We start from the raw sequence: 24,905 nt of genomic DNA on the forward strand, positions 1-24,905 counted from the left end.
ATGGCGAAGCTCTCAGGGTTGCAAAAGCAAGTGCTCAGTCTCTACAGAGCATTTCTCCGAGCTGCTCGTACCAAATCGGTTGAGGATCGACAGCAAATGGAATCGATTGTCGCGGCCGAGTTTCGCCGCAACGCCAAGCAAATTGATCGGAAAAATTTCATCTACATTGAGTACCTTCTCCGTCGAGGTAACAAACAGTTGGATCAACTTAAAAGTCCTGCCACAGTTCGATTGTCTACGCTCGATCCCAATCCCGAGCCTTGAAATTGGGTGTACATTTCTTCGATTATTGGGTATTACTCTTCTTGGTAGGATCAATTTTGAACCCTAGAAATTAAACTGCTTTCTTTCTTTCCTTTTGATGATTATTTGTAATCTTAGGCATGAATGCAGTTTAGTAGTGGGAAGTGGTTGTAAATTGAGCAAATGTATCAACACCAATTTGGAAACTCTGTCGGTTTTATTCACAAATTATTTGATTATGGGAGTATTCCATACCACTTACTTAATCAATTGCATTCACAACAATTATTCAATTGAAACGAGTAATGTCATGATAGCTCAAATAGAGAAATGTCAAACTATTTATAACAAAATAGCAAAATAAAAATAAAACACTCACAGACTTCTATCAACCTTTCAACCTGAAAAGTTTCAAGTTTAGCAGTGTAATACCTTGTGAGCTAAACTCTTGTTCTGACCTTTTGAACATATACAAAGTGATTATGGCATTTGATTGGTGTGACTTTGAAAGGGAATTTTGCAACCTATAACAAAGGGTGGTGAAAGATATTTGTGAGCTGCTTAAAGTGTTTGTAACTTAGTCTCTCTTATTCTGCCTCCAAATTCAACACAGGTATTTAATTACCATCTCTCTCTCTATATATTTTATTGTTTAACATTATTTTCTAACTTAAGCCATTTTTCCTTTTTAATCTCTGCTTCCAAGGCCTTCCTAAAATCGGCTGCTTTAAGTGGACTGTCATTTAAAAAATTGGGATATTTGAAGGAGTTCAAAGACAAACGGACCGAAAGGAAACCATATAGATTCTACTTGACACAACTCAACTTTATAAGTAAGCACATAATTTCACTTCTCTTAATGAAAGTGCAGTTTCTTACCAAAGATAAAATAAAACTAAACTTGGGTTGTTGGTTATGTGAATTGTGCAAGGGAACCCTTGTTGTTTCTTCAATTAGTTTAGGGAGCCTAAACTTTTATCTTTCTGTGGGTTTTGTGTATAAAGAAAGTGTACCCTCCATTTTGAATCTCAATAAAAGAATCTTTTCAATTGGGCTCAAGGTCCCCTTAGACGTGGGTGTGATTGCACCGAATTGTGTTACCAACTTGGTTGTATTATGTTTTTTCCTCTGTCCTATGCTATTTACATGGTTGATAGCTGGAGAGAAAACTTACTTTTCCGGATAAAACTGTGCTTTTTCACTTCTAGTCGGAAATTTTTTGAAACCATTCATTGCAGATTTTACTACTAAGTTGATCATATTTGTGTTTTAAGCTCTTAATATCATGCAATTGATCATGTAATTTTTGTTCAACTAACTAGTAATTCTCGATTTCTCGGTTGCTGTTCTAGGTGTTACATTAGTTCTTTGTCAAGCAGATCCATTGCTTAATGGTGGATCCAGAGAATCCGTGCTCGTAAGAAAGTGGTGAGAGATCATGAAGATGAAAATGAAGTGTCTTGGAGTGATTATTTTTGTTCGAATCATTTGCCCTTTCTAGCTCCTTGTTTTTTAGGTGGAGGTTAAAAAGTTCGGTTATAGTTTGTGGTCTTACACTTACCCAATGTGCATGCGCATTCTTGTTTTTATCGAACGTTTTATTATCTAATGAATGCTTCTGTGATGTATTAAACATTGTGTATTGTGTTTGTATTATTTTTAATCCTAAAATTAGAATTACTTTACCACTATGAATTATGTTAGTTGAGTTAATTATGTTCGAGTTGACTGTTTATAACATCTAATTTCTCTCCTTCGATTGTCAACAAAAAGGCCCAATTAGGCCCATTGGACTGACAAAAGCCCATACAAGATCTAAGCTAAAGAACATTTATTTGGGGGATATGGAGAATAACTTTAGCAATTAGCATTTCCTTTCCCCCATATAAATTATACTTCAAGACCGCGAAAAGTCTACATCTTCGCCTAATCGCTATCACATCCTTTCTTCTTTCACTCTCATCTCATCTGAACCCTAGCTTCGATCTTCCTCGTCGACGAGGGCTTTTGGACCAACACTTCTTCCTTACCCGCCTTTCTTGTTGTTCAGCTCTCTACTGGCCGCAAAATTTAGGGTAAATTTTTTGGCTTTAATTTTGTAAATTTCTTTCTTTTGCAAATTTCGGGATTTGTCTCTTGATGTTTGGTTCAAGCGTTCCTTGGCTTCAATTCTGATCGATATTCTGAATAGGAAAACACTAAAATTTAGGCCTTGAGCTCGTTCCTGGAACCTAACCTAATAGGTGGATTTGATTTCACATGTTTTGCTTTTCTTTTTGTTTTGTTGTTGAACGATTTTGTTCCAGTTTTGACATATGGGATGTGAAAATGAATTGGTATCGTTGAAGATTAATCGATAGTAATAGGATATGACTGCTTGGTCAATCCAAATTTCTCAATTTATATCCTGGAAAAAGAACTCCTTTTATGGAGAAGTTCGTTTACGATCATGACTGAAATCTCTATTTTCTGATAATTACTAATTACTTATTGTGATTTTCTGAAGTTCGTCGATGAATCAATTTAAAGTAAGTATATTTTCTTTGTTGTTATTTGAATCATTGGTTAGACCTGGATATTGCTGACATGTGTGCTTATTTGCCACATTGAAGCTTGTATTCGTTTTTCTATTACTAAGCCATACTCCAAACCTCCTCTATCACATCAGGTCATACTGTTACCAAAAGTTTCGCAAACCTATCCTGGATTTCTGTAATCTATTATTCAAGCTTCAAGCATCGGACCTAAAATCATAGACAATTCGGGCAAGCAATAGATTCTGAGGGATTTTAAGTGATACTACCGTATGAGGTGCACAGAAGTACATGATTAACCTAGTATTAGGTACTTGGACTGTCCCTCTCTTGGGGTCTCCATAACATTACCCCTGTCCTCGGTCTCATTTTTTCTATTTAATATTTATAACCAGATTCCATTAAAAAAAACTCACTAACTAATTACTAGTGGACTCCCTCAAGTATCTAATAGCATTCCTATCTTACACCACTCAGAATATAAACGATCTCATAACAAAATGAGGTTCTCCACACTTCTCAACACTCTCCTATTTTTAGAGAAAGTACTTTCTTTTAGGAAGAGGAGCTTTTTTAAAAAGCTTTCCACGAGTGGAACCAAAAATGAGTAGGCTGAGGATTATGTCCTAACAGAAGTTTGAAATATGTCCCAGCAATAGGCATTGACCTCCTAACAAGTTTTAGGCATTGATGAACCAATCAACTCACATGAATTAATGTAACTTTCTCATCTCATTCTGCCATTTGAGAAAATAGTAACCACTTTGATTATATCTTTTCTGTAGACATGAAAGCCATGAAAGAACAGGAAGATGGATTTGGATCTGCAGATAGGTATGGTGAGGATAAAGTAGAGCAACTGGTTCAAATCAAGACCTTGTTTTTTGCTAGAGCTCGAGATCTGACAGGTACGAATGATGTTTTATTGGAGATCCCTTTAGGTAGTACTACAAAGGATTGTCTGGACAAGATTGTAGGCAAATTTCCAAGGCTAGAGGAGATCCTTGGATGTGTGGTTCTGGCTCTGAATGAGGATTATACAACTGAGTCAACAGTTGTTAAAGATGGAGATGAGTTGGCAATTATCCCTCCCATAAGTGGTGGCTGACCTTTCTTCTGCTACTATTTTATACTGATATGTATATATATATATACATATATTTGGTGCCATTTCCAAATGTGGACTTCGTAAACCAATAGGAACATTGAGCTCCTTCCCCAACTGTGTAGAAAATTAAACTTGCTCTCCTACCTTTTCTAATGTCTTAGTAAAGCTTTGCTTGTTCATCCATGGCTATGGAATTTTCAGCCACAGGCCTCTGTCAAAGTATTCCCTACACTCGCTCTCCGCTCCTCTTTTCCATTCGCAAGGCTCGAGTTCAAAGCTGTGTAGCCATTGAGTTTGCTGCTGAATCGGGAATCCTCTGCAAGGAGGAAGATAAGGATTGTATTTCATTTACATTGCTTAGAAAAGAAATAAAGAAGTGATAGTTTAGTTCAAATTTTGGCATCAATAGATCCAAACCACTTGCAAGCCACAAACTCGAATAGCTATACTTTCTCCATACTTATTCCTCGTGAATTTCATTAAATACAAAGGTAAAACTTTATTGAGTGAGTTTTTTTGAAAATGAAACTTAGTAAAATGTTAATAGGCGTGTTTTAAAGTTTATGATTAAAATCACCATGTTTATGCAATTTGATGAAACTAAAGTTATGAAATAAAATTGATACCAATCAAAGTTTTTCCTTTTTTTTTTTTTTGCCCAAGCAAATTTGTATCACATAGTAATTAATAAAATTAAACTTTACCAGCCAACTTTTCCGTTGTTATTATCATTATTACTATTTTATTTTTGAAAAAACTTAACCTTTACCAAGTTAGTTTGGATTTCAATTCGATGATTAATCTTGTCCAAAAAAGAAAAAAAATCAAAAAAAGGAAAAAGTCCAACCCAAGCTAAAATTTAAACCAACATAATCTAAATCCATTGCATAGTTTGGGTTGACAACCCTACAACCATTTGAAGGAAGAGGCAAAATCTTGGATAAAAAGAAAAAAGAAAAAAGAAAAATAGCAAAGTTCAAATTTATTTTGATTTATGGCAAAATCACTATCAGATTATTTTTTCCAATTTTTTTGGTTTGAGTATACCCCTCCACGAATAGCTCACATACAAATACGAAATATCACGGATGAGAATTACCTTTTCCGAAGCGAAAGAAAAGATGAGAATATTATATTATCTGTGTAAAGTAATATTTAATTGTAGAGTATTTGGGAGTGTATTTAGGAATCATATTTGTCACTTAGCTAGGTCATTTAAGGGCATTGCTCTCCTAATTTGCTATTTTGTCAATTTAAAAATAAAATTTTTATTTATAAACCTCTAATTTTGCTATTTCTACGTTAGCTGTTAGTTATTTAGGTCAAAATAGAAGATTTTGCCATTGCTATTTTTTTTTATTCGGATAGTTTTTCCAATAATTAATATTATTAATATTAAGAATTATGTTCCAAGATTAGAACCATCATGATTTAATCAAAGGGTGACAAATAGTTTGGACAGAAAAAAAAAAAAAACGAAATTTTCCTAAACGTCAACAAAAAGCCCATATGGGACTGACAATAGCCCATATGGGATCTAAGCCCTAAAATATTTATTCGAGGAATATGAAAAAAACTTTAGCAATTGCATTCTATTTTCCCTATATAAATATCTCAACACCGCCCAATCTTCATCTTCGCATCACGTCCTTTCTTTCTCTCACTCTCATCTCTATCTGAACCCTAACCTCGATCTCCCCCACCAGCGACGGCTTTTGGACCTGCACTACTTTCCATACACGTCTTTCTTAGTCACTACCATGGCGGAGGAAGTCGTCGTAGCTACCGGAGCTGCCAGCCCCGAGCCCTTGGATCACAAGCGCAAGCTCGCTGATTTAGACAATGAACCCACTGAAGCCGCCGAGGAGAACCATTCTGAGCCCATTGAGGGGTCTGCTGATCCTGATGCCGCCGACGTTCCCATTTCTGACGAATCGGAGGCCAAACGCCCTCGCCTCGACGGGAAGCCCGACGGGAATGGTACTATTCTTTCTTACTTTCTTCTCTTAGCATTTTTAGGGGATTGACGATTTTGTGTTCTTGAAATTCTTGGAAATATTTGTAGACTTTCTTTGTCTTTTTTTTTTTTTTTCTCTACTTGTTGAAGTACGCGGTGGCTGGTAGGAGAAAATGCTGGACGACTTTCCGAGTGAATATGTTTTTTTTCTTTGTTACCTTGGTACCATTACGCGTTTGGAGCCAAGAAATGTTTGGGTGATGTCTACTTTCTACTGCCAAGAAATGTTTGGATGATGTCTACTTTCTACTGCAAACATCCCGAGTCCTCTTGATTTTTACAACGAAATGGAACATTACTCTTCGAGATTTATAACTGAATAAGATTTTCCTTTTCAGCCTATCATGAAATACGCCAGATTCTTTCTAGATATGCGTATGCTTGTATTACTGCTTGCATGCTGATGTTCTATGGCTATCGTCTGCGGTTTGTGTTTAGCTTTCCCTCGATCGATTAATGCATATTTCCTTTTTTCATAGAAAGGTGCTAAAAGTTAGTTCAATAACAAAGTTATTTTATTAGATTATTTGGCTAACGTTCTGACATGTGCTGAACAAGTATCTATACATATTATGTGTTCAACCAGTTCTACTTATTGTCCAACAAGTGTTCTAGTTTGGTTTGTTTCGTACATGGTACATATGTTTTGAGCTTCGTTTGTGGCAACTAATGTAACTATATCAAAGACTATGTAAGAGGGAGAGTGAAAATGACTATGGATTTGCGGAAATCACGTTAATTTCCTTTTGGAACAGCTGGCTGTATTCATATGTTTTCTATTTCCTGTCTGGAATTTAAGTGTGGATCCGTTTGTATAGATGTGGAAATTTTCAGACGATATGTGTTAAGAACTGAACCACTTTTTAACTTTGGTGTTAATGTTTCTTCTTAAAGAATTATTACTTGTTTATTATGCAAGGCTTATACTTTGAGTTTTAACATTGTTTATGATTGAAAAGGTTATTTTGTGAGCTGCTTAATAAGAGTTCAATCCTTTTGTTTATTAATTTACTATTTTACTCTTGATAATTCCATAGATGTTTTATCAAGGTAATTTATAATTAACTTATTTTTGCTGTGAAGTCTAACGTCAAATTGTTTTGTTTTCTTCTACAGCTAGTGAGAATGGGCATGAAGAAAAGAAGGAAGAAGAGCTGGAGGCTAAGGAAGATTATAAGCAATCATCTGAAGAGGAACAGCCTGCTTCAGTGGAGGTGTTACCTGAAAAAGAGGAAACGGAACAACCCACTGAGGAGTCTCATGAAGCAGGTGATGCTCAGGATTCTGCTGCTGAAATCTCTCAGGAGGACAAAACTCAAGAACTCTCAAAGGAGGAAAGTCAGCCTCCTGAAGTTGAGGCTGCACCTCCACTGCAGGAGGAGGATGTTTCAAATGCTGAGCAAGATCAGCCTTCATCTGAGTCCGAAACAACAACATATAAAATGGAAGTTCCTAATAGTAAGGTGTGAACTTGCGAGTTATCTAGTTTTGATCCAAGGATTGGTTTTTAAGCTTGATGTTGAGTTTGTTTATATGCTTATTAAACAATATTTTCCAACCTTTGCCTCAAGTTAATGCTATTAATTATTTTTTTGGTCTTGAGCTTTTAGAGTGTATCTAATAGGGTTGTTGAAATGAAGTTTCTAATTTTCATTGTTGTGTCTAATAGTTTGCTGGACTATGACATGCTTTTTAAAAGTTCAAGGGCTCATCAAATACAACATCGTTGTATAAGGATGCATTTGTCCTTTTTGAAAGTTTAGGGAGCTATTAGATTTCATTTTTTAAAGAAGTTTAGTAGGGATCTACTGGATACAACTTTGAAAGTTCAGAGATTGAACTTACAATATGACCGAATCTTTCTCGATAGATGCAATGCAAATATAATGGCTGTGCCTACCTTTCCTTCAATCTTTCTAATTATTCTTTCATTGGAATGAATGGATACAGACAGATGAAATCTGTAGAAAACATGACTTGAATGTTAATAAATGTACTTCTGATCTATCTACAGATTTTGCTGGAATTTCATATGACAAATTTTGGCATATGTACTGCAGGTAGGCGTTCTCATTGGGAAGGCTGGAGATACGATTCGATACTTGCAATACAATTCTGGTGCGAAGATTCAAATCATGAGGGATGCAGAAGCGGATCCAAATCGTTTGACTAGACCTGTAGAAATAATTGGAACTTCGGAAAATATAAAGAAGGCAGAGGAGTTAATTAATGCTGTGATTGCAGAGGTTTACTTTTTTAATATTTTTTTTTTCCTGTCACGATCCATGTATTATTTCCGAAGCTCTTAGTTGCTTTCAGTAACGTCCCAGAATTATTGTTTCAGTCAATCATTGTTTAGCATCTGTTGGAACTTTATTGTCCTGATGTAGATTTCTTGATTAAATTTTACTTTCTCGCAGGCTGATGCTGGTGGATCTCCATCTCTTATAGCCAGAGGCCTCACTTCATCGCATTCTATAGCAACTGCTGAACAGATTCAGTTACAAGTTCCAAATGAAAAGGTTGGAATCCATATATATGTGGATATCTTGTCATCTGGTTCTGCCAATCACTTACCTGAATTTTCTATGCCTAGGTTGGTTTAATTATTGGAAGAGGTGGGGAGACTATTAAAAGTCTGCAGACCAGATCTGGTGCACGTATACAGGTAGTTGAGATGCTGCAAGTCTATCTTTATTGTACATGTTAATTTATTTTTATGATTTAATATAATTATCGTTTGTGACTTATTTGGTTTCCATGTAGTTGATACCCCAAAACCTTCCAGAAGGAGATGAATCCAAGGAAAGGACTATTAGAGTAACTGGTGATAAGAAACAGATTGAAATTGCTACAGACATGATAAAGGAAGTTATGAATCAGGTATGCTTTTCACTGGATACCTTTTCTCCTGACGCATTGTTTCTTTGTATCTCCATATCATTACTTGAAATTTCGACTGTGATATTTGGTTTAATAAATGCTTTTAGCATGTTTATATCCTCCAATGCTGCAACGGATTATGCTTATGTTTGTTTATTGTTATTATCTTTTGCATTGGAATTATTAGTGGTGTTTTCTGTTTTATACATTAGGTCTCAGTGTCTATGATCACTCTTATCTAAATGGCTTCATCTTGACTGCATAATTTTTGTTGTGCGTTACTTCCATTGACTAATGAATATTAAGTTATATGCTGTTTAGTGATTTACATTTCTTTCTGCAATTTTATTTCGTATGGTAGTTTTGCTATTATTGGTACTTAATCTTGCCCGTAAGTCTTGTCTGAGACTAAAGATAAGGTCTTGAATTAACAGCCTTAGATTACACTTCTGGCTAATCTGCTCAGTGTCAGAGAAGCCAAATATTGGCATATACATGCTATGTGATTTAGTTCTAGCTGTGGAAGTGTTATATATTTTATTCGCTTGATGACATTGATGGATCAGTACTAGATTCTTTTCAATCATGCTGGTTGAGTATATAAATTTGACCAGGTTTAACAATCACTGCTATGGGAAACAGTATGCAGATTTTGTATGGTATAATGTTCTTTGATGGGATTGGGGAAATCTCTTGACTAGTGATCCTAATGGCTTGTGAAATCAATGAATGGTCTATGAAAAGATCACATGAATGTTCTAGGAAAGATCATATACTGAAATCCAAGATGCCGGTTGCCATAATTTATCTATCATAAAGGTGTCAAACTCGAATTGGTTGGCTTTAAAACTGCAGATTACAATATTGCCTTTTCCATGGGGCCGCTTTCTTGGTGTAGCAATAGACAACTACTATTCACTCCCATCCACCGAAGAGAGGTATCAGGCATTAAATCTCGCGATTGCAGGATGTTAATAGTTGGTAAGATTGCTTCAAGATTTCACACTAAGAATAATTGAGTAAGAATGTATTGCATTAACCTTAGTGCTCATTAGTGGACCCATTTTCTATGCTTGAGATTGTGTTGGAAGAAAGTAATGCCTGGTTGAAGTCATGCTGCTTTCATTTGCATGGGACCTAGTATTCAAAGCTGATACCATTGCTGAGACATCATAGGCATGGAGATTTGGTGCATGCCACTCTAACTGCACTATAGCAACAAAATCACTTTGAACTAATGACAAACGAATGCCAATGTAATTATTATTATTTTTTATGTTTTCCTTTTTACCTGAATGATCTGTCTGATGCGTTGCGACAGTGAGATGCTCAGCATATGTTGGTATTACATCAGAATGAAAGAATTAAAGATTTAGTTGCAATGTTGATGCTGAAATATCTGGCATCTGTATTAGCAAAAATACTATTTATTTGATGAGCAAAACAATGTATGTGTGAGATGCTTGGGTACAAATGTTGAGCTTTCTCAGTCACATGATTTTGTCTTCTTTTTAGGCTTATGCGCTTTTCATCACTTAAAAAAAAACGTTCCAAGTTGTTATTGGCATCCAGTGCAGATTTGAGTACATGCTTTGTTAATTGTAATTTGTCTACTTCACTACCTTCTGCATTATAACCTGGTCAGTTGTTATTGGCGATCTTTTTCTTTCAACTTTAGAAGCCATGCCATGCTAAACTGGGTGCTTCCTGTTCTTATATTTACTAGTGCTTTTGGCTACATTACCTCCCTGTTTAAAGATTGGTATGACTTTAGGATGCTGTTGGTACATGTTCCCTTGGCATGCATTGGGTTACAGTGTTACGATATATCTGGTATTTTCTTGGTTGGTTGATATTCTTTAATATCTTCTGTATAAAGCTTTAGTTCTCCATTTTTTCTTGATCATCTGAGTTACAATTTGTTGTGTTTAATGTTTTAGCTTCAACTTATTTTATGCGACTAATATGGTTCCAGGGCTCTTGCTAAAGTTCTTGAACAAGAGATCTTGATCACCGTGTTCAAGTAGTTCATTTTCTTGTGTCTACTTGTATGTGATTGAATCTTGGAATAAGTTTTTCCTCTGTTTACTTACTATCTCTTTGTTTGTCCTTGGAGTAGACTGTGAGGCCTTCACCACACTCCACTGGTTTTAACCAGCAGGCTTACCGGCCTCGGGGACCTGGTGGCCCAACTCAATGGGGTCATCGGGGTCCTCATCCTTCACATCCAGCGGCATATGATTATCCACACAGAGGACCTTATCCATCTCATAATACCCAGTATCAGCATCCTGGCTATGGAAACTATCCACAACAAATGGGTGGTCCTCGAAGCAGCTATGGTTCTGGTTGGGAACAAAGACCACCCCCCAGCATGCAGGGGCCACCACCAAGTTCAGGTGGTTATGACTACTATGGTCAAAGAAGCCACTATTCGGATGCTCCACCTTCTCATTTTCCTGGTGCCATGCCTTCTCATGCTCCTGGCCCTTCTCCTGCACCGACCCATGGTCCACCACAAACTCAGTCCAGTTACAACTATAGTCAGCAGCAAGGTCAAGGTTATGGACACACTGCACCTTATTCTCAGGCAGCTCCACATCAGAGCTATGGTCATGGATATGAACAGAAGTACGACCACCATGCTCCAGCACAGAATCCATATGGTGGACACGGGAATGCCCAACATTATCCACAGGCTGGTACTCAACAGGTTTATCCTGGACAACAGTATGATAATAAGCCTTCATCATATGGTGTTTCGCAACAAGGACCACCTCCCCAATCTTATGGCGCTCCTAGGGTTGGTCAGCCTGCAGAGCCTTATCAAGGAGGTTCTGCCCCAGCTACATATGGACAAAACATGCAACCTCAACAGACGTATCCGTACCCATCTGGTGGTTCTACCCAGCAGTATCCTCCCTACGGCGCTGCACCAAGCACAGATGGTTACAATCAGGCACCAGCTGCTTCTGCCGCTGCTGGTTACTCGCAGCAGGGTGCCCAGGCTGGTTATGCTCAGCCTAGTGTGCAGCAACCATCTGCTTATGGCCAACAAGTAGCTCCTGCTGCTGCATATGGTCAGTATCCGACCTCTCAGCAGGGTTATTCGGAGCAGGCTGCTGCAAACACAGCAGCTGGATATGCTGCATACCAAGCGCCTCAAGATCCCACAGCATATAGTGGAGCCACGGCAGCCGCAGCAGCAGCTTATACTGCCCCGGCCAGTGGGCAGCAAGGTTATACTCAACAGACCGCGACCCAGCCAACCTATGATCAGTCAATCCAACAATCAGGTGGGTATGGAACCGTGCCTTCAAGTGCTCCTGTAGGTTATGGGAAGAGTGTGTCACCACAGCCGCAGCCCGGGTACCCGCAGTATGATTCTACTCAAGTTTACGGGGCGAGTCGTTAAAAATTTTGATAATTAGGTTTAGGGTCTGTTGGTTGTGTAAGGAAGCAGATGTTAGTAGGGGTAGGGGTGTTATTATTGATGTTATTGGAACTTATTGAATCATTCGGTAAACATTGTCTGTTGTATTCTGCATTTTGCCCCATCGAAGTTATTAAAAAGCCAATTTCGGTTTATAGTAATATGAAATCGGCACCATCTCAGTTGATGATTACATTGAAATGCTGCTCTGATGTTTCTTCGTTTATTGTTGGTTGGTGATGAATTGCATACTTTCTATATTTGCCTTCTAAAATTCACTAGGAATTCGGCTTTTCTTTTTAAATAATGGAATTTGAATAAATAATTGCAGTTGAAATCTGTTTTCGATTACTTGGGTATTGCCTTTGGCTCTTTGCAAATAAACTTAGTAAATATAGCAAAATTTGGAATATATATGTGTCGTTTCTGAATTTTTAAAATTAGGTTCCAAAAGAACATATTTCTCTAAAACTATTAGTTTTTCTAATTTTAAATATCTTATTATTATTTTTTAAAAAATCAATCACTACCTTATAAATCTACATTAAACAGATGAAAAATGTAACTTTTTTCTAAATTATTTGAAGGAAAAAGAACTTAAATAATTAATTAATGAGAAAAATTAAATAATTAATTAGTGATAGTTTATATTTATGATTATAATTAGTTTTAAGAAAATATTTACGAAATAGTTTGAAAATCTTTACAAAATACAGCTCCAGTTGTTAAATAGTTGGGTTTAAATTATATTCGATAATTTCCTTTTAAAATTTATAAATATACACTAAGGACAGAATGTTTAGATAAAATTGGCTGCAAATTTCGTAGTCGCCTTTTTGTAGAACTTGGCGGTTATCTTACTACATCTTTCCACGCCAACATTGCTACCAATGGAAATTTCTTCCTCCTTCCTTATCTCCCTTCATCTTCAACCTTTCCCTCCGAATTCTCTAACCGCGGCCTCCGCTATTTGTAATCCCGGCCACCAACTTTCCCGAATCAAATCCACCACAGATATACCGCCGCCAAAAATCAAAATAGTTTCCAAATTTCGGAACCGAAAACGCCCAACTTTTGCCGAGAAGGATGCTTTTCCTTCATCTTTACCACTTCACACCAAGAACCCTCATGCCATTTATGAGGACATTCAAAGATTTGCACGGCAAAATAAGCTTAAAGAGGCACTTACGATTTTGGACTATGTGGATCAACAAGGCATCCCAGTTAATGCCACTACATTTTCTTCTCTTATTACGGCTTGTGTTAGAACAAAATCGATGACTGATGCGAAACAGATTCACGCGCATATTCGGATAAATGGGCTTGAAAACAATGAATTTATACGTACAAGGCTTGTGCATATGTATACCGCTTGTGGGTCCTTGGAAGATGCACAGAAGCTGTTTGATGAAAGTTCTAGCAAGAGTGTTTATCCTTGGAATGCGTTGCTTAGAGGCACTGTAATGGCGGGTCGGAGGGATTATCGCAGCATTCTATCGACTTATGCAGAAATGCGAAGATTGGGAGTTGAATTGAACGTTTACTCCTTTGCTAATATCATTAAAAGCTTTGCAGGTGCATCGGCGTTTACTCAGGGGCTCAAGGCTCATAGCCTTTTGATTAAAAATGGATTGATTGGCAGTTCACTTCTTGGGACAACTTTGGTTGATATGTACTTCAAATGTGGTAAGATCAAACTTGCCCGCCAGATGTTTGAGGAAATTACCGAGAGAGATGTTGTGGTTTGGGGTTCAATAATTGCTGGGTTTGCTCACAATCGACTCCAAAGGGAAGCTTTGGTATATACAAGGAGGATGATAGACGATGGAATTAGACCGAATTCGGTTATATTGACGACCATTCTTCCAGTTATTGGAGAAATCTGGGCGAGGAGATTAGGTCAGGAAGTTCATGCTTATGTTATAAAGACAAAAAGTTACTCGAAGCAGATATTTATTCAGTCTTCTTTGATTGATATGTACTGCAAGTGTGGGGACATCGGTTCGGGTAGAGCGGTTTTTTATGCCTCCATGGAGAGGAATGCTATATGCTGGACTGCTTTGATGTCTGGTTATGCTTTAAATGGTAGGCTAGAACAGGCTGTAAGATCAGTTATTTGGATGCAGCAGGAAGGATTTAGACCGGATGTTGTAACTGTTGCAACGATTCTTCCAGTTTGTGCTCAATTGAGAGCTCTGAGACCAGGAAAAGAGATTCATGCTTACGCTGTGAAGAATTGCTTCCTACCGAATGTATCTATCGTTTCATCTTTGATGGTTATGTACTCAAAATGTGGAGTAATGGACTATTCTCTAAAGCTTTTCAACGGCATGGAGCAAAGAAATGTGATCTTATGGACAGCGATGATTGATTCATACGTAGAGAATCAATGTCCACATGAAGCAATTGATATATTCAGAGCAATGCAGCTATCGAAGCATCGACCAGATACCGTTACCATGGCTAGAATCCTCTACGTATGCAGTGAACTTAAAATGCTGAAGATGGGTAAGGAGATACATGGACAAGTCTTGAAGAGGAAATTTGAGCAGGTCCATTTCGTTTCTTCCGAACTAGTGAAGCTATATGGGAAATGTGGAGCAGTAAAAATGGCAAAAATGGTGTTTGAGGCAATCCCTGTGAAAGGGCCAATGACATGGACTGCCATTATTGAAGCTTATGGAAAAAATGGAGAGTTTCAGGAAGCAATCGATCTGTTTGACCGAATGAGGTCATGTGGTATCTCTCCAAACCATTTCACTTTCAAAGTGGTTCTATCTATTTGCAAGGAAGCTGGTTTTGTTGATGAAGCACTGCGCATCTTTAAGCTAATGTCCGTTAGGTATAAGATTAAGCCATCTGAAGAACATTACTCTTTAGTCATTGCAATTCTTACTCGGTTTGGTCGAATGGAGGAGGCTAGAAGGTATGTACAAATGAGTTCTTCATTGTCATAAGTTTTGTTTTGTGTTCTGTCCATAACTGAGCTGAGCTCTTTATTGATTATTTGAATCCAACAAAATGCAAATGTACACACATACATCTGATATTTATGTATTGTATATACTGATCTTCTTTGTTGTGTATATTAGGGTATTGGGAGAACTGAATGATAAATTTATGTATTGGGAGAACTGAATGATAAATCTTCAAATTTTGTGATCAATTTGGTTTTTTGTTTTTTCCCTTTAGATGTCAAGGAAGACAATGTGTGCATTTATTTATCTAAAAATTTATCATATTTTATAAACATTTTCAAAATTTTACCATTTACAATATTTATTTTATAATAATAATAATAGAACTATTTTATCTATTTTGAAACATTTTCAAAACATTTAATAACTCTTAATTTTTTTTTAAAAAAATAAAAATTACTTTTGTTATTAGTTTTGAAAAAAAAATCATTAAAATTCGTTTAAAAAATATCCGTAAGCTTTCAAAAGTTTAGAAAATACCGTTAATAAAAATTCAAAAATTTATTTATCGTTTGTGTTTAAATAGAAATATTAATTTACCATGATAAAATTAAGTTTATAATTAAAAAAAAAAAATTACAGAAAACCTATATGGTGATCAATTTGTCGGTATCAAAACATGTTTATTTGAATGGTTGCATTGAAACAAAAATAGTTAGTAAAACATTAATTGCATTAGATATCACTCAACTCTACTCTACATTTGGCATAGTTATTACCTGTTGAATACTCTATCTTCAATTTAAAAAAAAAGAACGAAATAAGAAATAAGTTTCACCTTCCACAATTGACATTCAACAAAGATGAATAAAGGCTCATTGAGTGAATTTGAATTTCTGAATGATGATCCACAGGCCCCCAAAACTCATATCATATACTTTTATGTTAGAAAAAGGGGAAGAGATAGAGAGGTTTAAATTACAATTAGAGATTAATTATATTGATTATTAACGTAAACATTATACATTATCAGCAACTGGTTGAAGTCTCTCTGAATTGGTCAAACAAAAAATATACAGAGCATTTGCCAATTTTCAAAATTCAATTTATGAATTTAATTTATACCTCCTACATTCAGCAAGGTGCCATGCCTATTCAATATCCTTCATAGCATCCTGCAATATTCAAAAATAAACAAAAACAACATTCACAACCCTTTCACATTACCTAACCAAAGAAACCCCAACCCATAACTATGATCCCAACTAATCAAATAACACTTTGATAGTAAACATTTTTGTTTGCATGTATCTCGACTAATCTTATAGAATAACTATTTTGATTGTGGACACCTTTGTTTGCATATATAACCCGACCGATCATTATAGAATGAGTGTCTGATCTTACGCAAAATATCCTTGATATCCGTACCACCTCCCATTCAATTGTACTTTTAACTAAAATTAAAGAATGATTGTTTAAACCAACAAATTTCAATACTTGTTTAAACCAACAAATTTCAATACCAATCAACTATGGAATATTTAATGTATCCATTCTAACTTGTATCCTATTTATGTGTATTTTTTATTAATAGCATGTAAAGATTATTGATCCTAACAACGTTTAAACCCAGCATTCTCAAATACTCATATCCCTTTTTAAGTCCCCGACATAGCTCTTTCACCACAGTCCCTCATGAAAGAATGGTGAGAAAGAGATGTGAATAAGTTGGGGCTATGGACCTATAAACAATAATATGATGGTCAAGTAAATTTCATGATTATGTGTTAATTCCACATTGGCTAGATCGAGGTTCCAAAACAAAGATTTGATTGCATTAAGTCTGTAGTATAGCATTAGCAAAAATAAGACATTACCTTGGCTAATCGTGTAACGTATGCAGCAGCCAATGCTGTTGCCAACAATCCCAATCCTAAAGTCCATAGCTGACCATTTCCCCCTCCAAGCAAACCAACTTCAGACTCTTCTTGCTGAAACACCCCAAGTAAAATTAACAGCGGAAAAAAAACCAGACGATAAGATTGAAACTCAGAAACAAAACAATAGAGAGAAAACCCAACTAAGAATCCAGATCATAGATCAAGCAAACACATTGATGTGTTTGTCTTACCTCTTAATAAATATGTATAATTGCTTTCACGAAAGAGCACTTTAAGGCTCAGTTATTGTAGCTTTTAAATAATTACTAATAGCTGCACTTTTAAAAAAATCGGCTGTAGAATGAAGTAAATAAGTGCTTTGGTAAATTTCAAACTTAAATGAGAAAAAGTATTGTAGAATAGGAATGAAATATGAATTTTAGTAGTTAATTAGAAGAGGCATGATATTTTTGGAACTCAATCTCAAAAGCTACTCTACATATATTTTAGAAACCAATTGAATTGAAAAAGTGATTTGCTTTCAATTATCCTATAATCAGTTTTACCAAACACTAAACAGTCAAAATTTCCTCATAATCACTTTTAACTCCTACAAAATCAATCCCAAATGCACCCTAAGTGCATTATCGAAAAAGTTTAAAAAGCACTGATAATTGGTCACATGCACCTTTTACTAATAGAAATTTTAATTAAAGAAGCAATCGGTCATAGAAAGCATAAGTATGAACACTTCAAGAACCAAGTCAAACACACATTTATGAGGTAAGATGTTATTATCACATCTCTAAGCAGTGAGGGGCAACAGGTTGAAAACTTACAATAATTGCGCGTCCAAAGGCACCTGCACTCACATATGCCCATGTTCCTGGAAGCATCCCAAGCCAGCTGCATTAAAGAGAATAAATCTGTTTACGTCTTCAACAACTTTTGAAGTTTATACAGCTCATAGCATTCTGTATGTATTAGTACAACTGAGGAGAATCAAAATAGTTGATTGAAGAAAAGAAAGCTACAATCATTTATGAATATAAATATCACTATAGAAATGAAACAGGGGCAGAGGTACAATTTTGAAATTCCTTGAGGAATTGAAAACTGACCTTCCCAACACATAGGGGACAAATTTGACAGATGTGAGTCCATATAAATAATTTCCGAGAGAAAATGGAAGCAGTGGGCTCAAACGTAGGAGGGTAACAACTTTGAAACCATTTTCTCCAATGGCTTTGTCAATGGCAGCAAATTTCTTGTTTCCTTCTACTAGCTTAAGAATACGCTCACGAGCAAAATACCGAGCAATCAAAAAGGCAACACTAGCAGCAACCTGAATTAATAAGAGATACTAAGTTAATAACTAGGAGGCATATGATTATCTATCTATTAGCTATATTGGTACAGAACACTCACCGTTCCACTGATGGAAACTATAACTGTCCCAATTACAGAACCAAAGAGGAGTCCAGCTGACATTGTTAATGGAATGGCGGGAATTGCAAGGATCTAGAAGGGAAGAAATCATAACATAAATTTCACAATGGATAGTTGGCAAAAGCAAAAGACTAAACTACGGAAGTATCTCTTGAACCTCCACATGGGCAACCAAAAAGTGGTACAGCAACTAGAAGTAGAACTAGCACAGGAAAACATAGTTTCAGGCTTTCAGCATATATGTTATAAACCTAATAGTACTTTTGGTCTACTTCAAAAGTACCACGCCCAGTTCTACATTATGCTCATAGCCCCAACTGGGTCACCCCTACAGCGACCCCAAATATGCCATGCCTTACAACGAAGGGCACCACTATAAATGTAGAAGGTGAATTTCCTACATATTTGTATTAAATAAAACAGATTTGTACCTCCAGTCCTGCATATACTGCTACAAATAAAGCATATCCTGCTGGACCATATCCTGTTAAACAAAAGCTCTACGTTAAGAATTACATGATTGAGAGAGATCCTTCAGAGAAATGGAGAGCTCCTCAATTATTCAAAATACCCCTTTTCTCTGGTAATGATTTTATGTTTAAAAACAAAGAAATACAACTATAGTACCATACCCACTTTAAATTGTATGACACCATTATTATAATTTGGGAACTAGAATTGAAAGTAGATAGCTGCAAATGTAGATAGGTGATAACAGATAACTGATCAGTTAATCCATTATGTTTAAACAGAACCAAGTTTAACTATGAAACAACTCAGTGGTCAAAGCAATAAGTAGTCATCCAAGATGTTTAGGAGGATATGGCTTATGACATTAAATACTACTTCCAATAACTCAACACTGCAGTGCGTCAGTCTCAGACTTCAGGGAAGGACCGCCACAACCATTTGGCCAAACTAACCTTACTATTTAGACTTACACTCCTAATACGCAAACCCCCAAGTTGGCAGACTTAAGAGCCACCTCCCACTTAACTATATCCAAACCATCTCCCACATCAACCCCTTGCCACAAAAAGTTTCTCATCAATGATCGATCTCTCAGATTCTTACAGACTGAGTCCAAATCCTAACCAAGGAAAAAATAACTAGGAACCCCGTCAAAACCTGAACAAGAGAGTCTCCCCCCTTTAGAAAAAAATAAGTCTTTTTCAAAGAAGACAACCGTTTCTAAAACTTTCTAGAGCAGGATTCCCAATCAACTGACTTCTTGAATTCCCTCCAAAAGGGAGCCCTAAATAAGTGGAGGGGAATTGAGTCACTTCATACCCAACCAAAGCAACCGAGAGTCTAACTTACAGGGTCATCAATTTAAACCTAAAATGGAGCGCTACCCCCTAAGACTAAAACAGAAGGTTTGAAATTTAATACCAAAATAGAATAAATATGAAAGTACAGGAGAAAAGTAGAATATAACTCTATAACTAAGGAAGCTCAAGACTTTCAGCTGTTTTCCCGTTTTTCTGAATAGCAGTAGGCATGTCAAATTAACTCCAGGTATTGTAGAGTTAAATTTTTTTAAAAGGAGAATCTATAGAACTCAAATTTTCACAGAAATTGAGGTTAATTTGCATCAAAATCTCAGGAGACAGAGAAGAAGAAGAAAAGGGAGGAGGAACAATATATGATTGCCACACAACATTTACACAATCAGCACAAGGAATTTCGGAACAGCCTCCCATTACAATAACCAAAGCATACTCGAGACCAATTTCAAAAAGCGATGAACAACACACCCCCAGCAAAATGCTCATCGAACCACGATGAAATTGATCATTCCACCAAGAAATTCATTCCCCAGTTCAAAATACACACACACACACACACACACACAAAGAAGAAGAAGAAGCAAATGAACCATAATAAAATTACCATCAATAAACGTCGAGAACTGATTCAAGAAGGCGTTAATCGGATCCCTATAGACATATCCAGCAAATGCAAATCCACCAATAACCCCAACAAGCAACACACCAGCCAAAATGGTGCCCTTAACCGCAGAGTCATCTTCCAAAACAGCTCCATCTCCGTCCGCACCTTTATTCCCTTTATCACCGGCATCGTCATCGTTGGACTTGGGGCTAAAAAGCCACTTAAAGCTTTGAGGGGCGCTAGTGGGTGTCTTCTGAAGAGTAGGTTTCTTGGATTGCTTTAGAGAGGAACAAGGCTTGAGGAAGTGGAAGCGCTTGTTGGGTCTGAAACTGAAGAGGAAAGAAGAGGAAAGAGGAGGAGAGAAATTGAGAGAAGAAAGACATGGCGGTGGGTTTGAAGATGGCGGCCTTAAGGTCAGAAGGACTCGCATTATAAACCAAAAGGAAAAAAAAAAAAAAAAAAAAAAAAGAAGAAGAAGAAGGGAAGAGAAGAAATTGTGTGAAAGCTGATCACTTCATCAATGGAGGTCACTCAGATAAGAGCAATGAAAACGAAGAAGAAGAAACTCAATTTTTCTACAACATTTTTTGTTTTCTCTTATTATTGGTTTTTATTTTTTCCTTTGTTTCTCTTCCTTCCTTCTTTCTTTCTTTTTTATTTATTTCTTTCTGCTGTTATGTTCATCATTTATTTGTTTGGATAGAAATTAAAAAGAATGAGATTTGAGATTATTGACGTGGGGGAATATACAACATATGAAATTACTGATTTTTTTTTATTTTTATTTTTATCTATAATAATAATAATAATAATAATAATAATAATAATAATAATAATAATAATAATAATAATAATATGTGAAATTTCTGGAAGGAAAAGAAAATTGGTAACTTGGGGAAGGATGATTATTCAATGTAAAAGTTTGGATGTGGACACAAATGTATGCAGTCTCTTTCATTCCACATACCATTCATTTTTTTGCATTCTTTTCTACTGTTTACGTAAAAGTAAAAAAAAAAAATTTATTTAAACATCAAACTAACGAACACCTATGTCATTCATGTTATTTTCTCTAAAGAAAAACCATATTTTCTTAACTCAAATTATAAGTTTGAATTTTCATATAAGTAGGCAGAATACCTTTTTGGTCTTTGAATTGATGTTTGAAGGTTTGAAAAAAACATTTCAATCTCTTGAATTTGAATTTTTAAATAATATTCAAACTCGGTTGATCCTAAGGAATGAAATGATGATGTAACAATTATCTTTTATATCATTTGAATTATGCTCGTATTATATTAATCGAGAAAGATAAGGAATGAAATTAAAAAGTTCGAAAAAAAATCTTAAATCATATAATTTTGAGTTTAGAGATGATTTTTCTTTTTGAGTGATTAGTGATTAAGCTTTCTGTTAGTCGATTTTTGTGGAACCCTAATTTATGCATTTGGGTTAATTGAGGATTCGATATTGAAAAGAATCAGTTGGAGGATGGAAATACTTTCAAAGTATATATCAATACAAGTATTTAGTTATTTACCATATTTCCAATTTAGGGGTTTGATAATTTAAACCTAACTAGTTAAGACATGAAACTGCTCACACCTGAACTCAAATATTTTCTTTCATTTGTAAAAATACAAAGATCTTTCATTTATAAAGATGACTTTGAATTCTATACTTTTTTATTTTAAGATGTTATTCTTAGGTTATTTTTAAATAAATTTTGTTATATTTGTAAATATTTTTAATCTTTTAAAATAAAAATAAATAACGTTTTTTTTCAAAAGCAAATTAGCTGATTTTTTTAAAAAAGGCAAATTAGCTAAAATGGAAGTAGAATAAATAATATTCTTCTCCAAGATGCTTGGGATCTCAACTTTCTTTTGTTTTCTTCTATTTTCTATTGGTGGTCTGTAAGGTTTTAAAAAGAAAAAGGAAAGAAAATTAGATTTCCAAGAATATGTTTCTTTTTTTTTTCTTTACCTTCATACTTTGAAAAACCAAACTAAAGATCTGAAATGATTTTCCATAGAAAAGAAAAAAAGAAGCCAAAGTGAGCACAACACTGTTAAAAGATACTTGAAACAAAAACTTATCACTTTCTTTTTTAGTTTGTTCAAAAAAAATCTTATCAAACAATTAAATTGAAAGTGATTTTAAAATTTCTTAGTCAATTTATAAATAGAATTAGATAGAAAGAAAACAAAAAATGATTGAAGAACGGTTTAGGAAAAAAAATGAAGATGGTCGGGATATAGAGATACTTTCACCTTCATGTTGATATCATCTTCATTTTTCTTTTCTCAAAGACAATTCACTTTTAAGTTTCAAGTGAGTAAGGATCAATATTCATTCAGCTAACTGTGATCAATTTTTTCATCTAGAAGATGCAAGGAACAAGTAGAAACTGAAGGAGCAGTAACTTTCTGGAAGCCAAGGCGAAATGGTGAGTTTTGTATGGACGACGTGAATTTCTCAAGCCTTTCCTGCAGACCTGCTTGTAGTACCTGAGGTGAAAGTAGCTCTGGATTTTCAACAGCTTTAACTGTGGATATTGCTGCAACATTAACCTGCAACAAATCGAGAAATCACACGAGTACTCGAGTAATAAATGGTCTCTGATTTATACCCAAGGAATTGCAGCCTAATAATACATACTAAGGATAAAAATACTAAACATTCTATGTGCACTCAAGAACATCAAACCCTTCTCTTAAACCTTTGTTTGTGCATAGTTCAAAATAATCCAAAACGATGAATGATAGAACTTATAGATATCAAAGAAAAAATCTTGCTACATATTATGAGTGGCAACTGGTTAAAAAGAATCAGTACCCCCAGACATTAGCAAAAGCCAACAGTCGTCCCCTTATTTAATATCTGGAACCACCCCAACTGAAAATAGAAGAAATTAGAAACTAACTGAAGCAGTTCGCAGTCTTGGTTCTCTCCTCAAATTGAAGTATGAATTGAAGAGGAATCAAACCCAAGACTGAACATCTATCTAATCCAGACAATGCCTCGTTTGTTCTCCCCTGGCAAGGCAGACATGAGGATAAAAGAAAGATTCTACCAAATAGAAAGGGGAGACTAATACGAGTTGTTCCAACTTCCTAGTACTATCGATTGTAAACATTTTTTTGCTGTCACCAATACGCAGCCACGTGGTGATTATCAGGCAAGTGGGTTTCCTTCATATGGTATGAGTAATCTAAGTGGAAAGAAACGGGAGGGTTCTTTTGGACCTGGCCTAGAAGTATTAGAAGGATCATGGGAGAATATTTTGAATCCAGCTCTTCACGCATCTACATGCGTCCCTCTATCTAATCTTTTTTTTAATCTTCCTCTTTCCTTAATTCCTAGCAAGTGGGCTTCTAGCAATTTTGATTTGGCCTCTTGGTTGGCCCTTTGTTGGTAGGGCATTGCTTTATTGCGTCACTTCCATTGAATTCTTGTACTCTTCTTAATGGGTAATTTTTTTATTTACGAATATAATAAAACATGCATCCAAGGTCTCGGAAAGTAATAGAAAAGGAAGAAGGAAAGGAATGAATCAAAACTGAGGAACCAGACCAAGCCAAACCACTTGAGTAACTAACTAAACAATGGATTTTGGAACTTCCCAACTGTCTCTGAACTAAACACTTACGCACTCAAATAATTATTTACATTGAAGAGTCGATGCACAAAGATCTGTGTAACCCAAACACCCGAAATTCAATCAAGCGACAGTTCACTTACAATTGCAAATTTCTAAACATTCATTGCAAAGGGTTTTCTTTAACAAGTTTTACTAGATGGGAAGTTTCCACTTCTTCCATTTTGATCTAATTCAATTGTTTAACAAAAAAGAATAATAAAATACAACGGCAACAAGAACAACAGTGGATAAGGTTAGAACCATACCATCTGTGTGACTGAGTTAACCAAACTTTTCACGAGAGGCACTATGCAGAACCTAACAAAGATAACATTACATAAAGAGGTCAATCTAAAATTTCAATTATCTGATTCATAAACAAGTAAACTAGAAAAACCAGCAAATATAAGAGAACGCACAAATGGTAATGAAAATTAGAAACTACGTTAATCAAAAAAAAAAAAATGGAGAATCAACCCAACTGAAAATGGAAACAACGGAAAGAAGAACTACCAAAGCTGATGAAATATAGATACAAAAAAAAAAAAAAAAAAACAGACATACATTCCTCGGCCACCGGCCAAAGCTTCTTCCGAAGGGTCTTTCCACTCATCAATCCTGCAAACCGAAGGTAAAAATCATCAAAATCCAAATTAAAAATTTACAGACCGGGAGCTGAAATTGAGAGAGAGAAAGATAGAGACTAACACCCAACCGTAGCGACGATCGAAGAGAAGGCGTTTGGATACCGTAAAATTTCTCTCCATTTTTGTCTCCTCAGAATGGTTTTTGTATGCTCTTCGAATATATATATATCTTCAGGAGTAGAGATAAAAGGAGAATTTGTGAAAGTAGCACCAACAAGTTCTCATCTTTCAAAATTAGCTCATTTTCGAGTTAA

At 35.6% G+C, this 24,905-nt stretch overlaps 6 protein-coding genes across 10 annotated transcripts; 4 read left to right on the forward strand and 2 right to left on the reverse strand.

Moving 5' to 3' along the window:
* On the forward strand, window positions 1-4,279 carry LOC103498675 (succinate dehydrogenase assembly factor 1, mitochondrial). Of its 5 annotated transcripts, none has more exons than XM_051090117.1 (5): window positions 1-308; window positions 755-856; window positions 950-1,076; window positions 1,596-2,318; window positions 3,563-4,279. In XM_051090117.1, exon 1 carries the CDS (start codon window positions 1-3, stop codon window positions 262-264), a length of 264 nt encoding a protein of 87 aa, XP_050946074.1. In that variant the 3' UTR covers window positions 265-308; window positions 755-856; window positions 950-1,076; window positions 1,596-2,318; window positions 3,563-4,279. The 5 variants fall into 5 exon arrangements, with proteins under 5 accessions (XP_050946074.1, XP_050946073.1, XP_050946072.1 ...); XM_051090116.1 differs by having other exon boundaries at window positions 1-293; XM_051090115.1 differs by having other exon boundaries at window positions 1-856.
* LOC103498674 (molybdopterin synthase sulfur carrier subunit) lies at window positions 3,565-4,279 on the forward strand. Its single transcript, XM_051090114.1, has one exon. It carries the CDS (start codon window positions 3,565-3,567, stop codon window positions 3,883-3,885), a length of 321 nt encoding a protein of 106 aa, XP_050946071.1. The 3' UTR covers window positions 3,886-4,279.
* A 1,204-nt stretch (window positions 4,280-5,483) lies between these two features.
* Window positions 5,484-12,419, forward strand: LOC103498673 (uncharacterized). Its single transcript, XM_008461367.3, has 7 exons — window positions 5,484-5,865; window positions 7,019-7,365; window positions 7,963-8,148; window positions 8,323-8,424; window positions 8,499-8,570; window positions 8,669-8,785; window positions 10,905-12,419. Exons 1-7 carry the CDS (start codon window positions 5,646-5,648, stop codon window positions 12,198-12,200), a joined length of 2,340 nt encoding a protein of 779 aa, XP_008459589.1. The 5' UTR covers window positions 5,484-5,645; the 3' UTR covers window positions 12,201-12,419.
* A 593-nt stretch (window positions 12,420-13,012) lies between these two features.
* Window positions 13,013-15,384, forward strand: LOC103498672 (pentatricopeptide repeat-containing protein At1g71460, chloroplastic). The gene has a single exon (XM_008461366.3). The coding sequence runs from the start codon at window positions 13,109-13,111 to the stop codon at window positions 15,173-15,175; it is 2,067 nt and encodes a 688-aa protein (XP_008459588.2). The 5' UTR covers window positions 13,013-13,108; the 3' UTR covers window positions 15,176-15,384.
* A 724-nt stretch (window positions 15,385-16,108) lies between these two features.
* Window positions 16,109-21,038, reverse strand: LOC103498671 (uncharacterized). Its single transcript, XM_008461365.3, has 7 exons — window positions 20,362-21,038; window positions 18,900-18,952; window positions 18,448-18,540; window positions 18,141-18,364; window positions 17,859-17,925; window positions 17,017-17,130; window positions 16,109-16,311 (listed from the first exon to the last, which is right to left on the reverse strand). Exons 1-7 carry the CDS (start codon window positions 20,789-20,791, stop codon window positions 16,288-16,290), a joined length of 1,005 nt encoding a protein of 334 aa, XP_008459587.1. The 5' UTR covers window positions 20,792-21,038; the 3' UTR covers window positions 16,109-16,287.
* Window positions 21,039-22,617: 1,579 nt separating this feature from the next.
* LOC103498670 (uncharacterized) lies at window positions 22,618-24,833 on the reverse strand. The gene is made up of 4 exons (XM_008461362.3): window positions 24,713-24,833; window positions 24,569-24,622; window positions 24,271-24,322; window positions 22,618-22,934 (listed from the first exon to the last, which is right to left on the reverse strand). The coding sequence occupies exons 1-4, from the start codon at window positions 24,769-24,771 to the stop codon at window positions 22,722-22,724; spliced, it is 378 nt and encodes a 125-aa protein (XP_008459584.1). The 5' UTR covers window positions 24,772-24,833; the 3' UTR covers window positions 22,618-22,721.
* Window positions 24,834-24,905: the final 72 nt, after the last annotated feature.

The sequence above is a fragment of the Cucumis melo genome, chromosome 9, assembly GCF_025177605.1.
Source record: "Cucumis melo cultivar AY chromosome 9, USDA_Cmelo_AY_1.0, whole genome shotgun sequence".
Taxonomy (NCBI): Eukaryota; Viridiplantae; Streptophyta; class Magnoliopsida; order Cucurbitales; family Cucurbitaceae; genus Cucumis; species Cucumis melo.